The sequence below is a fragment of the Symsagittifera roscoffensis genome, chromosome 1 (genome assembly GCF_963678635.1).
Source record: "Symsagittifera roscoffensis chromosome 1, txSymRosc1.1, whole genome shotgun sequence".
In the NCBI taxonomy this organism is placed as follows: Eukaryota; Metazoa; Xenacoelomorpha; order Acoela; family Convolutidae; genus Symsagittifera; species Symsagittifera roscoffensis.
In genome coordinates, this window is record NC_087062.1 from 22,940,747 (window position 1) to 22,959,001 (window position 18,255).

Below are 18,255 nucleotides of genomic sequence, written 5' to 3' on the forward strand. Positions count from 1 at the left end.
TCTACTTCACTGATCTGTTTCGCTTCACTTGTTCATTTGATTTCGAAATCCGCTTTTCACCATTCTTTAACAGAATCAATACAACGTTTTTTTCACTGTAAAGTGCTGATTTGCTCGTTTTGATCGCGACTTTTTTCGGCTTTTCCTTATGACTTAATAATAATCATAATTAATTGTTTTCAAACTAATTGCATACACAAAATTAATTTCAATAATTTATGATTAATATAGGTTTGAGAGGGCAACATAGGATTTTGGTTTAGAGCTAATTTCCGTTTTTGATTGAATTTTTTATATTTAATTGAGACCCAACTGTTGCAAACTAATGATTAAACTTGTCACATACATCTTTAGAAGCCTTAGCTGAATTGGATTTTTAATCTTTGCAGTAACTTCCGAAAGAACATTAAAGAACTGGCGGCATTAGTTTTTTGATTTCCAGTTGAGTTTGTTTTGATATTATTATCTCTTAGCTTTGTTTATCACATATTTCGTCCAATTTCTTTGTTTACAAAAGTTATCTTCAGATTCTTGGTTTTTCAGACGCAAGTAATCACGGTAGAGTTTTTTTTGTTCACAAAATTTTTCACTTTTTTACCCAGTTTTCTGGTTGTTTTTTAGTGTTCAATCTTTTTGGAACGAACCGTAAAATTTCGCCATTCAAGAACTCAACGAACTTATCACAGGGCTTTTGAATCCAATTCCATAATCACTGAACGCAGTTCTTGTCTTTTTTCGCTTCTCGACAGAATTCGAAATCTAAAAACTTGTACAAACTTTAGAAAACTCTTGGCTACATCGTCTGATGTTCCTACTGTCCGTTTTTTTATATACAAATGGATATAACACTAAACTAAGTTTGGTTGAATGGTCGAATACCTAATACGGTACTGTAATATATAATATGGTACTGTAAAGAAAAATAACAAATTTTTCCCAATTAATGAGGTCCGCCGACTTCTATCTTCGTAATTTTTCTATCTCTGGTTTCTCATTTGTTTCGAAGCTTTCGCTAAATCAAACTGATTTTGGTCCAACTGTCAAAACTGACCGGTCGCTGTATTTGTTGCAATAGAGATCATGGTGTGATTTTTTTTGAAATCGAACTTTGATATTGCATCATTTTTTGATTTCGTATCAATTTCTGGTTTTTTGTTGATGTATTTAAAATGCAAAATAATTTCGTTGACGACGGAACTTTTTCTTAGTTAATCAACTGCGTCTATAATGCTCTTAGAGATCAAATGAAATTAAATAGTCCTGATGCATTAGACCATTTTACTTTTCAAGCAAATTTTTGAAAAACCCACCGTTACAGCATAAAATTGATGCAACAGTGGAGAGGGAAGCGAGGAGAAAAGGAGCCAATAAACGTTTTTAGATGACACGTAACAATTAGCTTGACATGTTTGATAATAACGATGGTTTGATACAAAGCTAACACGCTTGATGGTCCAGTCCGCGCAAACCACTGAACGTTTTTTGATTGTAGCAAAAGTAATAATCCTTTCTGGATAATGAATGAATTACTAATAATGAATTACTAATAATTTTTTTGAAACAAAAAAATTTACTGAAAATTCTTGTCACTTCACTCCTCAAAACCGGACAAAATGTCAAAAAAACAAGGACAGATTTAGCTGGAGACGGCAAAATTGGACATGGAGTCGATTCAAGCTCAAAACATTTAATCAAAAAGACAGCTTTTTTGAAAGATCGGCCATTGATTTCCTCCTAAAATGGATTCAATTTGTTTGTTTTTGGGGAACATAGGGCTCGAACAAAATGCTGCAAATCAATTGGGAGTTTCAGAAAGAGCAATTGTCGACGCTTTTGCCTCAATTTGAAATAATTGAGCTCGACGGACCAGGAACTGTGCTCGAAATCGACTACTTTTTTCAGCCAGGAGCCAAAACATCACAGACGTCGCGTTCCGCAGAAACCTATTTGAATTTTTGGAATTGTATACACCAGCTATAATCCGGCAATTGGTTATATGAAAGTTACGGAACGAAGAAATGCTTCAACACTTCTTCCAGTTTTTCAGAACGTAGCTCTTCCAGGGTCAATCAAATTTTACGACGAATGGCAAGCTTTTCAAGGAATTCAAGGCATGGGAATCGACCATAAAACAATGAATTAATGGGTGAAATATGTTGAAATCGATGGGACGCACACTCAAACTGTGGAATCTTATTGGAACAAGAAAAATCATAAATCGAGAGCATGCTTAGATGCCGACGATTTTTCCTGCATTTTTTTGCAGGAAATTATGTAGAGAGATCTATTTGGCTCGAGAGCATTTGAAAACATTATCTTGCATAAGAACAATTTCTATTCTCTACAACTCTAGACTGGTCAATCTGTGTTAATTCATTGTTTAATATTTGATAATTGCTTTAGTTTTTCATAATTTATTTCTATTTTGACTGAGGGGATAACTCATTTGGTTATTACAGGGAGGGAGTGGAAATTGCTCAATTGATCTCACCGCTGATATCCATTGAGTCGCTTGCGGACTTAGTCCCCCCAGGATAAAATCCCCCAGGATAAAATCCCACCGGATATGATCCCCCAGGACTAAATCCCCCATAGGACCAAATCCCCCTAGGGCAAAATCCCCCATTTTTTTTTCAGTATGATGGAAATCAAATTGTACACATAATTTTTTGTTTCTTTTAATTCAATTTTGAATTGACTTCCATTCAAATATGCATCGCCATCTTGACCTGACTTTTCACCAACTATAAGGTTCCAACTTTCAGTTGACGTCCTATAACAAGGAGCTTTGATTGCAAAAATAAATATGCCACGTGGCACAGTCAGTACGACAAGTGAATGGAAAATAATGTTGACTCCTTCAGCGTAAGTTTGATTCCCAAATATGACATTTTGTGCAATCAATGTAAAGGTCTGATAAATTTACCTCCAGGGATTAAAAAAAATCCCGCGCTTCTACTAAGGTGGGGTGCGGGATGGTGTGAAAGGAAGTCCCCGATTCCTAGAAAACTATCCTCTTTCTTGAATCAAAATTCCAGATTTGGGGTGACCGAAATGTTGAACATGATTTTGAACTTAATTTAACGTTAATTTATGTTGACTGATAAACAAATTAACACCCGATATAACCCCAGCAAAACTATTAGTGAAACAGGTGTGATACCAGTTTGCGTGGTCGCAATTTAATCCCCCCATTAGAAATTAAACGTTTGCCTGTTGACGCAAAATTTTGTTCAGTTTGTAAAACACGTGCATTTTATTAAGTACCTACTTGTTCGAAACAATTACAAGGCAAAATAACAAAGTCAGATTTGTGTTAAGCAACAAAGGGGGCCCGAAAGCGCTTCACAATAACTACGCTTACTATAAAGCGACGAGAGTTAGTCAATTCTATTCAGTGGGAGTGCGAGTTGCGGCGATCAAAGCAACAGTGTAAGGCAAGCATATGGACTTCAAAGGGCGAATTCCTCAAATCGCAGCCATATGAGCACACACACGGCCCGGACTACGCGTTAATGGAAACGTATACCATTAACGAACAGATCAAAGCGGACGCAGCGGCCTGCACCGACTCTTCGACACAAAAGGGGCTGTCAAATGCCCTGGCGAAAGCCACACCAGAATGTTCCTCGAAGATGCCGGTGGTGCCTCACCTCAAACGAAGAATCAGAAGAATTAGGCATGAAAACCGTAGCCAGCCACCGATCCCAACAGGATTCGAAATACATGCAAACTAAGAGTGGAGAAGATTTTCTTCTTGAAGATTCGACAGTTCCGGGAACCGGTAAACGATATTAGGTGTTCGCAACCAACAAAAATATCGAAATCTTAAACTCCTATGGAAACTGGTTGATTGATGGAACTGTTAAAAGCTGTCCTGATATCTTCTACCAAGTAAACATTGTCCACTGCTTCGTAGATGGAACAACCTTTCCATGTATCTATGCCCTACTCCCCGATAAACGACAAGGAACGTACAACGCTTTCTGATCGAACTTGAAGGCAGATATCTTCCTCCCAACACAGTTCAATCATGATGGACTTTAAAATGGCTTGCATCAATTCTGTGGATGACAATTTTCCAGAGACAGAAATCAAAGGTTTTTTTCACTTCTCGCAAGCCATTTAGGGAAAGATACTCGAATTTGGTTATGCTGTGCAGTATCGCGAGGACAAAGAATTCATTCTAGCTATACGTCTTTTAGCTGCTCTTGCATTTGCTCCGCCCTTACATGTAGAAACCTGGTATAAACAAATACTAGTAAATTGCCACATTCCTGACGATGTGGCAAAAAGCCAATGTTTTATTATTTTGCAAAAAGCCGACATTAAAGCCGCTGTTTTATTATTTTGAGGACAACTTTGTAGGCAAAGAAACGCGAAACTCGACAAGATGGAAGTCGCGTTTCGACATGGAAATACGGAACGTTTTTTTTCCAGGACCATTGACGACCTCCCCAGGACAAATCCATGCTCCAAATGTCAAATCCTGACATATGGAAATTTATTGAGGCGATTCAGAGGCAGCAGTCACTGCAAAATTTTAGCTTCGCTCAAATGCAGCTCGGCAAGAAGGTTCATAAAAGGAAAGAGGATAATTTTGGGAGGATAAAGAAAATTGTATGTTCTGCCGCTAACTACAAAGAGTTGGATTATTTTAAAGCCATAGCTGTTAACTTGTCTTTTTAGTTTTTGGTCTTTTAATCTATCTACTTCTTTTCTGTTAATTATATTTCAACATTTAATTTAAGTTTTAAAGCCGCTGTTTTATTGAATTCGAATGTGGGGGATTTTAAAGTAAAAACTGGGTGATTTTGTCCTAGGTGGATTTTGTCCTGGGGGATTATATCCTGTGGGATTTTATCCTGGGGGATTTAGTTCTAGACCCTCATTGAATGTCCATGGCCATCATTGCATGGCTAGCAAAAAATTAACTTTCTCATTATGATTTTGATATTTTTTTCGTGTTCTTAGAGTTTTTACAATACCGTGAGGTTCAACGACATTATTTGGGAAATAACTGGCACTTGCGGTTATTGAATACCTTAAACAGAAATTCATTGGCAACATCATTTTTTTAGTTGAAACTCACGAGTTATGTATGATGGGCAACCCGGGCAAACCACGTCTTTTTGTTCCGTTCAATATTTCTTTCGTTTTCCATATCTGTGTAAAAATTTCTAACATTTTTCTCAACAATTAGTCAACCAGTTCCATTTTTTAATCATTTATGAAGTAATGGAATTAATCTGAAACTTCCATTTCAATACATTGATTAAAAACTCAGCCCCGCTACATGCGGAGTTTTTATACATTTTTTGCTGTTGACGCGCATGACGAATATGAGATAACTGTTTTCTCGAGCATCCATTCTAATCATTCTCTTTTACGACTCAGAATATGCTCGTCATGGATTTATCACGGAAATTTCTCAATTTTTTATGAAAGGCTTCAGTTGCGTGATTCTTGCTATCTCAGAGAACAAATGGTTTTAGTTTTCTTGTCGAAATTTTTTTGATACTCATGATGCTCAATTTTGACGAGTTCACGCTTGGTTTTGGGTACTCAATTTGCTCATTGATCATTCTATGTCCAGTTTTCCCCACAATATAATTTCAAATCACTGATATCAGCATGTCCCTATTCCAATTCATTTAGGTTTTCCAACGCCTGAATCCCGATTGGATAAGGTTCTCCATCATTTTCAATCACTCAAATTTTCATAATCAAAAATTATTTCATGCTTGTAAAATTACCAAACTCGCGCTAAGTGGTTCTATTCTCCCATACCTAACCATCTGATGCTCGTACAGAACGTTCGGAGTTCCGATGCTCAGCACTCTGCCTTGAAATTTACATTCTTTTAAGATTATTGAACCCGTTGCACCTGCCTCTGTTATCATTGTCAAACTGATGGCCACTGGATCAGTACACCAACATGGGAAATCCTCTGTGTTATTTTCGTCTCTGTCGGATGCTTGTTTTTCTTCTGTTGGGTTTCACCATTTTTCTCTATCGAATTTTGTGGTTTCAATATTTTTCTCTATCGAGTTTTGTGGTTCCAATTCTTGTTACCCGATTTTCAATGACTCTTCTGTCCGCCGGTTCACAACTTGCGTAGAGTTTGTTGAATAGTAGTGGCTATTAACTGACACCTCTCTCGAGCAATTGTTCTTTGTCTTCCACGACCTCCTTTTTTGGTACGAACTTTCCATACAAAATGTCTAATTTTTCCACCGTAATCATACTCTGCTGTTGATCTCCTGCCCCCTCCACGAGCATTTTACAATTTGCTTTTTTTCTCCGAATTAGTTTTTGTCTCAAAAACATCACGTCAGTGACATTTGGCTAAGTACTTGCGGTAAGCATTTAACTCAGCGACCATCCGTAAATTAACACTCGATATAGTCCCAGCAAAACGATAAGTGCTACAGGTGTGATATCAGTTTCCGTGGTCGCAATTTAGTCCCCCCATTAGCAATTAAACGTTTGCTTCTTGACTCAAAATTTTGTCCAGTTTGTAAAACACATGCATTTTATTAAGTACCTATTCGTTCGAAACAATTACAATGCAAAATAACAAAGTCAGATTTGTGTTAAGCAACAAAGGGGGCCCGAAAGCGCTTCACAATAACTACGCTTACTATAGGAAAAGATAGTTAGTCAGTTCTTTTCAGTGGGAGTGCGAGTTGCGGCGATCAAAGCAACAATGTAAGGCAAGCATATGAACTTCAAAGGGCGAAATCATCAAATCTTCGCCACATGAGCACACACACGGCCCGGACTACGCCTTAATGGAAACGTATACCCTTAACGAACAGATAAAAGCTTACGCAGCGGCTTGCACCGACTCTTCGACACAAAAGGTGCTGTCAAATATGCTGGCGAAAGCCACACCAGAATGTTCCTCGAAGATGCCGTTGTGCCTCAGCTCAAACGAAGGATCAGAAGAATCAGACATGAAAACCGTAGCCAGTCACCGATCGCAACAGGATTCGTTTTTGAACTGCCTGTTAAATACATGCAAACTATGAGAAGATTTTCTTCTTGAAGATTCGACAGTTCCGCGAACCGGTAAACGATATTTGGTGTTCGCAATCAACAAAAATATCGAAATTTTAAATTCCAATGGAAATTTGTTTATTGATCGAACTTTTAAAATCTGTCTTGATATCTTCTACCAAGTATACACTGTCCACTGCTTCGTAGATGGAACAACCTTTCCATGTATCTATGCCCTACTCCCCGATAAATGACAAGAAACGTACAACGCTTTCTGGTCGAACTTGAAAGCAGATATCTCCCCCCCCCCTCAGTTCAATCATGAAGGACTTTGAAATGGCTTGCATCAATTCTGTGGGTGGCAACTTTCCAGAGACAGAAATCAAAGGTTGTTTCTTTCACTTCTCGCAAGCCATTTACAGAAAGATACTCGAATTTGGTTATGCTGTGCAGTATCGCGAGGACAAAGAAATCAACCTAGCTATACGTCTTTTAGCTGCTCTTGCATTTGCCCCGCCCTTAGCTTTTAGTCTTTTAATCTATCTACTTCTTTTCTGTTAATTATCTTTCATCATTCAAATTAAGTTTTAATGTCGCTGTTTTATTGAATTCGAATGTGGCGGGTTTTAAACTAAAAACTGGGGGATTTTGTCCCTGGGGGATTTGATCCTACGGGGTATTTAGTCCTGGGGGGTTATATCCGGTGGGATTTTATCCTTGGGGATTTAGTTCTAGAACCCCATTGAATGTCCTGGGCCATCATTGCATGGCTAACAAAAAATTAACTTTCTCATTATGATTTTGATTTTTTTTTCGTGTGCTTAGAGTTTTTACAATACCGTGAGGTTCAACGACATCATTTGGGAACTAACTGGCACTTGCGGTTATTGAATACCCAAAACAGAATTTCATTGGCAACATCAAATTTTAGTTGAAACTCACGGTTTATGTATGAGGGGCAACCCGGGCAAACCACGTTTTTTTGTTCCGTATAATGTTTCTCGCGTTTTCCATATCTTTGTAAAAGTTTCTAACATTTTTCTCAATAATTTTAATCATATATGAAGTAATGGAATTAATCTGAAACTTCCATTTCAATACATTGATTAAAAATCCAGCATGCGGAGTTTTTATACCATTTTTTTGCTGTTGACGCACATGACGAATATGAGATAACTGTTTTCTCGAGCATCCATTCTAATCATTCTCTTTTACGACACAGAATAGGCTCGCCATAGAGTTATCACGGAAATTTCTCAATCTTTTATATGAGTCTTCAATTGCGTGATTCTCGCTATCTCAGAGAACAAATGGTTTTAGTTTTCTTGTCGAAATATTTTTGATACTCATGATAATCAATTTTGACGAGTTCACGCTCGGTTTTAGATACTCAATTTGCTCGTTGATCATTCTATGTCCAGTTCTCCCCGCAATATATTTTCAAATCACTGATATCACATGTCCCTATTCCAATTCATTTAGGTTTTTCAACGCCCGAATCCCGATTGGATAAGGTTCCCCATTATTTTCAATCACTTAAATTTTCATAATCAAAAAACTATCTCATGCTTGTAAAATTACCAAAATTGCGCTACATGGTTCTCTTCTCCCAAACCTAACCAACTGATTTTCGTACATAACGTTGCTCATCCCATAACGTCGCTCAGCCCTCTGCCTTGAAAGTTACATTCTTTCAAGATTATTGAACTCGTTGCACCTGCAGCTGTTATCATTGTCAATCTGATGGCCACTGGATCAAAGTGTCCTTCTTCATGCGGATATCATTGGTGAAAAATTATTTCATGCTTGTAAAATTACCAAACTCGCGCTAAGTGGTTCTATTCTCCCATACCTAACCATCTGATGCTCGTACAGAACGTTCGGAGTTCCGATGCTCAGCACTCTGCCTTGAAATTTACATTCTTTTAAGATTATTGAACCCGTTGCACCTGCCTCTGTTATCATTGTCAAACTGATGGCCACTGGATCAGTACACCAACATGGGAAATCCTCTGTGTTATTTTCGTCTCTGTCGGATGCTTGTTTTTCTTCTGTTGGGTTTCACCAACTTTCTCTATCGAATTTTGTGGTTTCAATATGTTTCTCTATCGAGTTTTGTGGTTCCAATTCTTGTTACCGGATGTTCACTGACTCTTCTGTCCGCCGGTTCACAACTTGCGTAGAGTTCGTTGAATAGTAGTGGCTATTAACTGACACCTCTCTCGAGCAATTGTTCTTTGTCTTCCACGACCTCCTTTTTTGGTACGACCTTTCCATACGAAATGTCTGTTTTTTTCCGCAGTAATCATACTCTGCTGTTAACCTCCTGTCCCTTCCGCGAGCATTTTACAAGTTGCCTTTTTCTTCGAATTCATTTTTTTCTCAAAAACATCACGTCAGTGACATTTGGCTAAGTACTTGCGGCAAGCATTTAACTCAGCGACCATCCGTTTCTTCATAACACACCATCACTTTCAACCTTTTTCAAGTTCGTTTTATCTGGAAACTTGTTGTACAATGTCATTTCAACATTAAAAAAACCCTTTAAATGTCTGCCGGGTCGAGCTGCTCGCTTTATGTTGCGATGGCTGCGACAAAAATATGGCATTTTTTACTACGTCAAGCAAAATTATGGGTATGTTTTGACCGTGGCATGTTGCTACCATCTCGGCCTCAGGGCTACCATCTCAGGTATGTTTTACGGTGTCGGTCAAAGTTGGGCATACGTATTTTCTCTAGAAAGAGGAAAAATGTGCTAGAACTTCGTCGCATGTATGTAACTCGTATGTTTCGAGTTAATGAGCAACTAAGCCCCAATCTCGAGTAAATGCTCAGCTTTTAACGATGAAACTTAAAATGAGCCCTAGATCCAGGTAGTTAAAAATCTACGCCAGTATCTATTCAACCCCCAAAACCCCAAAACGTTCAAATTACTTTTATTTATAATTATCGACCTATAAAAAACTTCAAACTTATTTTTAATGTGAGTCTAGTTGGCATTGCACCTCAATGGTTTAGTCGGTATCAGTAGCCTTTTAAGGGAAGGAGAAAGGTCGTCTTCTTCAGTGATTTGACCGCCTCACCTCTCAAAAGGCCCCCTTTTGGTACTGTTGCACGTCATCCAATTAGGGTGAGTCGACAATTTGTCGCATGCGACAACTCGAAGCAATTATAAAAAGCGTCAAGTTGTACCAAATGACTATTTGTAGCAGCCACTCGATTAAAAAAGTTGCTGTGCCGATCGAGTTGTCTCATAACCTTAGAAAGATTTCTGCTTTTCGATTCCGGCCTCGGCGATAATGATCGAGGGCTGATTTTGGCAACCAACGAAAACTTATAGTTTTTGGAGTCAAACATTGTCTGGCATGCTGATGGAACATTCAAAGCGTTTCAGGCTATATTTTATCAAATATTTACTACCTATGCTGAGCATAGACTCTTGACGCAACTAATTGTGTACAAAGAATCATTTGCTACGAATAATCATTTGCGAACCGTCATTTGGGCCGACCAACTTTTCTAAAAAACCGCCAATATTTAGAATAAATTTCAGTCTAGAGCGCGCGTTAAAAAAAGGATTTTTTCGGGAAATCGTTGCAAAAATGTGCCAAAAACGAGATATTGCGAAAATGCTAATTCCTATTTGATACGTCTCAGTGAGATCTATGACTTGTTGATTGTAAACTTTTCCAATGGTTTTGTTGCTATTAAACTAAATTCTCAACATTAACACTAATTAATATTTTTGGCCCTCAAAGATACCCCACCCCGGTCAGAACAGAACTCCCAACAAAAATTTTATACATTGAGTGTATGAAAAACTGTTTATCCTACAATTTTCATCTAAAAAATTGCTTTTCATATTGGTTTTAAACAAGTTTCTGTACTTATCAACTTCTAGGAAATTGTAGGATAAGAAGTTTTTCATAGTTAAAAAATGTATGATAAAACGTGTTGGTCAACCGGAGACTTTTATCCATAATTGTTCCGACTTTCGATACGAAAGTAACGGAATATTTGTGCTCGGGGTGGGTTTTTTTTTTCTTCAGACAAATTTCGACTTTTTAACTAGCCGTTTTTGACAGAATTTTTTTATATCATTCGAAAGCTATTGTTTTCCTGAGCTTGAATTTGAAAAGATATTTTACCTGTGATCATTTTTCGTACAGTTATGGGGGCTTAATGATTGCCATTTTGGCCAATTTGGGACAATTAACGCGCGATAAATTTCGCGCTATTAACGCGCGAGCGATATTTAATCCGTCTTAGAAATCGTTCCAAATTGGTTCAAGGAAGCTTATATGCCATAATTGATTTGTTAATAGGCGCAAAATCTATCACTTTGTACTTAATATGACGTGTGGGGGGATGTTTTTACATAAAATCTCAAATTTTTTCAAAAAAAAATTTAATTTTTTTTATTACATTGAAATTTTTCATCTTATTAATGCTCCATAGACCTTAAAAGGTAGTCGGAACTTTCAGGGCTTCGCCCTGATACGAGCAGTCTTGTTTGCTTTGGGTTCAATGTGGCCATCTTTTAAAGCAGAGCTGCTTAATTAGAATTTATTTTTGTATTAGTCTTTTCTTCGCCCGTCTGTAAGCTTCCAAAAGGTATCGCATAGGTTTTTTGATCTTCTACTATCTTCAAAAACACCGCATCACTTTGCAGAAACCACGGTAAAGTGGCTTCAAAACAGCCAAGAATGACAAATTAAGGTATTAAAAACATCAAAATCAAGCAGAACGCAGGCTTAGAGCAAATTCGAAATCATAAAATTTTTTGATCTGTTGCAAATGAGTTTGGAATAATGGAACTCATAGATGATTTACATTGTGTTTAGTGAAATCATTTATCTTTAAGTTTTGCTTTGAAGAACAAAAGGACATGTCTAAAAGGAAAGTTTTAAAAAATTCCAGTGCATCGAGATACAATCCACTTAAATAATTCTACAAATGAGAAATTGCATTTTTGTAAAAACTGCGATTTAATTTGCATAAAATCCTGACTGGGCGTAACTTTTCCTGCTACCCAATTAGTTTCCTCAGCGGAAAGGGTCCTACTTCATTTTGGTCCTTACTGCTCATTAATAATTAGGGATACTTTTACAAATTTTTGCAATTAGTGCTATTTTTGGTAAACATTTCAAAGTTGAGCGGCGATTATTTATCTACAAAAAAGTTATTGAAACTTCAGTAAGGAAATAAATACTATATGAAATTCTAATTATTTCTCTGAAATTATCTATTTGTTAAATTGAGCTTTAACTAAATAGTTATCTGTTGAAAAGCTTTCAAAAGCGAATGAGCATTTGGTAATTTTCATTTTGGTTTGTTCCAATCACGCTTTCCGAGAATAAATTGTGTATTCGGGTGATTTTCCAAGCAATGAGATACCATAAAAAGGCATGCGGGCTTATGATATCTCAGATTAAAGTTGTGCTAAGAGTTGCATAAAAACGTCAAAAAATTTCCCCAGTATCGAGAAAAATATTGGTTTCCTTTTTTTACTTTTAGACTGCAAACTAGCATTTTAATGAATAAAATTGAGACCCACTCGTTGCTAGTTACTATTTAATTAAAGCAAATTAAGCATAAAACATGAAGTTATTAAACTCAGAAATATGAATTACAAAATCCTTGCCAAAAATACACACAAAACTTGCAATAAATCGTATTCATAAAAATGAGTTTTTTATTGCATTTTTCACTAGTTTTTTTTCTGTAAAATGACTGTGATTGGAACAATAACCGACCAGTTAATTTAATTTCAAATAAATATCTTTTATGTGAGTAAAATTGCTACCGATTCTGAACAACACTAGGACTTTTAATAAAGCAAAATTTGAATTCAATTCCATTATTTTTTTCCACATTTTGTTTTAGTTGTGAGAAATCGGGATTATGACTCGGACTCTATGATTTTTTTTCTCCAAAATTCCGAAGAAATTTGAACTACCTTTTATCATTACTTCAACTGCTTACTCTGCAAAGTGACTTTATGGTTTAATAAAGTCAATGGTTTAATTGTCCCAAAGCTATTGGAGTTGCATCATCATTAAAGTAATTTTATCAAAGCCCATCTACTAAACTACTTGACTATTTTTAATCATGTCTTGCTTCTTATTCTTTTCATTGACATTCATTGTGATTACCCGCAGTGAAGTCTTTTTCGTGGAGGATTACAATCGAAACATCAGACCAAAAGCCCAAAAAGGTTAGATTATTTTAATTTAAGAGTAAACTGACTTCGTTCAATGCTATTTGAATTATTAAAAATGTTAATTTGCTTCCAACCAATCAGCACTTGACAGGTTTTTGAGAAACAATTTTGATTTAAAATATCAAGAAAAAAGCTTAGAACTGCAGTCACGGGACAGAGTTTGTAATGTTTTAAGCGACTACTTAAAACACAGAGCTGAAGGCTTTTTTGATGCAATTATTTTAAAACAATAACATAAGATTTTATTTGTATTATTTATTTGCTTATTGTTTTAAGCCCACATAGCCATTCGTTTCAAAAAGAGGCGCAATGATTAATTAACTAAAATCTCCACTTCGTAGTCAAAAATCCGGTGGATTGAAGCTCAGCATGATCTAAGCTCATTGGCGACGGATGAGGTGAAATTTTTCGAGGTCCAAAAAATCAGGAAAAAAACACGTAATTCTAAATCAAGAAACACAGACTGAACAGCTCGTATGTGTTTTATTGCTTGGATAACTGATCTTAATCTTGATAGCTTGATAGCTTTCAAACTTGTTAATTAGGTAACCAGTAAAAATAATTTTGGTGAAATATTTGAAAAAGTATTTTAAAAAAATTAAGGACATTTTTTAAGGATCAAAGCATCCTTCAGATTACACAATAAACCTTTATACAAGATTGAAGTTCAATTGATGCCGTAGTGTCACTTTCGAAACAAATCAATATGATTTGAAAAATTCAAAAAAAATCAACGCAATTTGCTTTTCTTGACTTTAGGTCCACTTCTTCTCATCATCTTCATCAATGATTTTTCCTAAAATCAACAAAAAAACTCGCACCTTTTGTTAAGCTGATTACTCTGCAGAAAGTGGAGTTCAAAAAGTGGAGTTCAAAAAATCTCCTCGAAACAAAAAAAATGAATTTCAAAAAATCAAAGCAGAGATATGTAATTGAAACGCGAAAAAATCATTTTGATAATGAAACCGAGAAATCAATTAGATATATAGTAAAAACAGAAGGTAACTGTTTGAGTTTTGTTTATCACGTTTCTAATCTCAGGAAACAAAAATATTTATTGTGATTTATTTTGAAAATAAAAAAAAATTAAACAAGAAACAGTTGATAAATATGAGTTTCAAATTTCGTACCTCAAACTAAAATGTTTTGAGACAACTGGATAATGATCTACAGAGACTGAAAAAAGTTTTTTCTCCAAGCGTAAGCTCATTAATATTAGCTCGAGAATCACACAATGTATACATCTACTGAACTTCATACTTATAAAACTTTCGAAAAATAAATTAAAATTCAAAAAATTTATTTAGTAGACGTTTTACGCAAGCTAATAACAGGAGGAGACTTTAGTAATCATCACAACAAAGAAGAAAATCGAAACATTTACCGAATGGTGCAAACAACACAACTAAAAACTCACTGCATGTAAGATTAAGAAAATTTCTCAGTTCCGTCTTTAACTATGAAATATATTGGGACGAGTTTACCCAGAAAATGTCCAAAACAGCCCAAAAAGAAAGAAACACCTCCTTTTAAATAACATCATTTTTTTACAATGAAGGTCTATTGAACACAATATACAGCTAGGGAATTCAATTTAAGGCTGGAACGGGTTAGTTTTTTCTATTTCCTCTTTTTTTTTTCAAAAAGGCTGAAAATGGACCAGAAGGTCTCATGACGATCTCTTAGGCTAATGCCTAATGGTTATAAATGCGGTTGTAAAACAATCATTTCTTGTATACTAGCCTGAAAAAAGATTATTTTTATGATTAGAAAGCCTCGGTAATTAAAGAGCATCGTTAATAGTGCAAAAACTGGAGCAATGAATGCAAAGTGACTGTATCAGTCTGATGTCATAAACAGGTAAGCTAGATACGACAGAAATTAATGCGGCAAAATCTGTCGAAAGAAGATCGAAGAGAAGTCGAGACATAATTTTAGTGCATTTTATCGGGACTTCGCTCTGAGCCTATACACTGTGATGGAAAAAATCACTTACTACCTTGTAGATAAAAAAGAAGGACAACAAACTCATGCTAGACAGATCACTGCGGATCGAAACTGTCCCGAGAAGGTTTTTGCTCATCATTCATAACAAAAAGATTGAAACAAAAATAAATCAATTATAGTCCGCATTACAGATGTAAAATTTGGACCACAAAATTGATTATATTGTCATTATATTCGACTATTTCCGAGATAAAAAATCTAATTTAATTGATTCTGATCCATTATTTTTGGCACTGAAATCAATTTTTTTTGGCGAAATAATGCAATCTAATCAATTATTTCTGAAACAAAAATCCATTATGTTCCATTATAATGATTATAATCCATGTTCTTTTGAAAACTAATTCAATTATTTTTGCAGAAATTTTGTTAATTTTGCAAGAAGTTTCATGCCATGCTTTTTACAGTTATAACCAATCACAACCCCATGGTTATTGAAGTTAACCAACCCCACCCGCCAGTTCACAGTTTACCCCAGAGAAGTTTTTCACCATTGAACGGGGCCTCCAACTTTTGTTTACCCCACCCATGTTTTTTAACCCCAACCTCACCCAACTCCCAAGTTCATTAAACATGGGAGGAGGGGTGAACCAGGGGGGTAAACTGGGAGTGGTAAAACAGGTGGAGCTTACATTGAGTGCCCCCAGCCGTTCCACCAATTCACCCCTCCCCCCACCCCCCTTATTCAACCAAATTTTTCAACCCACCTCCTCTCACCAACATTCAGCAGTAAACGAGGGGACAGGGGATAAACTAGAGGGGGTGGTAAAGAGGTGGAGCTTACGTTGAGAGAACCCAATCCATTCAACCATTACCGCCGCCCATTTAATCATAAAATGAGCCCAACTGTTCAACCTTTACCCCCTCCCCCCCCCCCCCCCCCTCTTGAACGTGCGAATGTGGGCGAATGGCGGTTGTGGTGAGAACAATTAAATTGTGTTAAACTGCCATGAAGTGAAAAGAATACAAAATAAAAATATAGAAAAATTTAAGTAAAATGTAGAAATTTAAAACGTAATACGTAGCATTTCCACCAAAGAGAACTTTGAAAAAAATTGTAATTTTTATCGATAATTTCTTTAAAAAATCGTTTGAATCGATTATAATCAAATATAATGCTTTATATTGAAATAATACTTATAAGAAATTTAATGGAATACAACTTATTATTTTGTAATTTTATAGAATACTAATTATGAAATTAAGACGATTTTTGCACAAATGAAAGGACCAATATACGAACTGTACAGCTCATCACGGCAAACCGCTGCTGTGTCCCTGCTTATGAACTACATGCATTTTTTTCTGGGCTGGGTAATGTTGCCTCACCCGCAAGCAACGAGCACGGCTCATGGTGGGACTCGAACAACCGACATTTCGATTGAGAGGCGGAGACGTAACCAATTCACCACCGCTCCCCGAATCGACAAAATTATCAAAATAAGGGAAGGACGGGATCGGGAAGCTAATTTTTGGTCAAGGGTTTTAAGTGGCTTAGACAGTGGAAAGTTCGTTACAAGCAGTTTCAATATTTTTGTCATTGGGAAGGGTAAACGTCTGATGAGATGGCACCTGAACCAAGCAAACTAGGCGACAACCAAGCTCTAATCGAACTAAAAAATTAGCTTGAACGCATTTGCGGCTTTCGCATATAGGAATGAAGAAAAATAATAATTTTCGTGATTGAAATTTCATTGCTTGTGAAATCTGGCCTTTAACACAATTCAAAGAAACGATGACGAAAAAGATATTGTCTATGCATTCCAAAACTAAATCAGCATTCAGTTTTGACATTTTGATTTGAGTGAAATCATTAATTTTTTTTATTGGTAAAATATCAATGTAGAGATTTGTCAAGAACTCTTCCATTCAAAAATTGCCTGTTAGCAAGAGTTTTTCCTTTTTTTACGTCGACCAAATTGATTTTCTGAGCTCTCTCAGTTCATTATACCGACCCCGTTTTGACCATTTTTTCTTTGCCGCAAGCAAATTTTTGAAAAATCAAAAAAAGGAGTATTTAGGCACTTTTTGAAAAATTTTGACCAAAAGTTTGCGTTTTTTTTTCGGCGCGCCATCCACCTTCAAAATTAGTAAATATTGGCACCCAAGGGGCTTTTAGAAAAATTTTGGGTCAGCCAAAAATTAATGTCTGAAAATAGTACCAAGGGGGACCCTTTGAGTCGACAGGGGGTTGAATCCCTGAGAAGATAAAATTGTCCACCTCTCCTCACTAAACCCGCTTGTGTTTTCAGGGGAGCTCTGAAATTTCATTCGGCCCATTAAAAAAAACAGGCAAAATTATAAGGTTCCATTTTAAATGCAAAGTTGTAAGTTCCTAGAACTACCATAGATTGATTGTAGAATGCCAATAGTGTCTTGTGCTTTTTGATCACTTTCATCTCACGATGACAGATCTTGGTATCTGTTAGGTAATAATTATGTTTCTCTAGGTGTTGCCGATGACATCAGATTTGACATCTTCATTCACAAAATTGGACCAATTGAAGAAGCCGATATGGTAAGAAGGCAGAACGACAAACATATTTTGGCAAAATATACCACCTAAAACAAGAATTTAAAAACTCAGCCTTTTTTCGAATTCACACGTGCAATCTATCAATTAAAACTTGAAGTTAAATGAAACCTAGCATAGCTGAATTTCGATTCATTTGACTTTCTTTGTTTTTTAATTTTTTATTAGACTCCCGGGTTGACAAAAAAGGCTTATCATACTATTTCATATTATGAAAAAAATGCTTATCATACTATGTCATACTATTTCATAGACCAAAAAAATACTATGAAAATAGCATGATAAGCATTTTTTCCATACTATGAAATATTATGATAGGCATTTTTCCATACTATGAAATTGTATGGCAAGCATTTTTTCCATAGTCGCCATATATGAAATTGTATGACAAGCATTTTTCTTTTATGGACGTCAACCCGGGCCAAGTCACGAAGCGACCGGAACAGACTATGGATAAGCTTGTTTTTTTTTCTATTTTGACTACTACAAA

General features: G+C 36.1%; 1 protein-coding gene across 6 annotated transcripts in view; it reads left to right on the forward strand.

Moving 5' to 3' along the window:
• Positions 1-18,255, forward strand: part of LOC134855656 (gamma-aminobutyric acid receptor subunit rho-2-like) — a 50,966-nt gene that overhangs the window by 19,664 nt on the left and 13,047 nt on the right. For 4 of the 6 annotated variants that reach the window (XM_063872246.1, XM_063872227.1, XM_063872241.1 and 1 more), the window contains exons 2-3: positions 12,889-13,219; positions 17,683-17,750. In XM_063872246.1, coding sequence (XP_063728316.1) covers positions 13,114-13,219; positions 17,683-17,750 — 174 coding nt within the window. In that variant the 5' untranslated portion in view covers positions 12,889-13,113. Of the gene's footprint in view, positions 1-10,041; positions 10,133-12,888; positions 13,220-17,682; positions 17,751-18,255 lie in introns of those variants that run through there. The other 2 variants (XM_063872244.1, XM_063872247.1) reach the window with 2 other exon arrangements.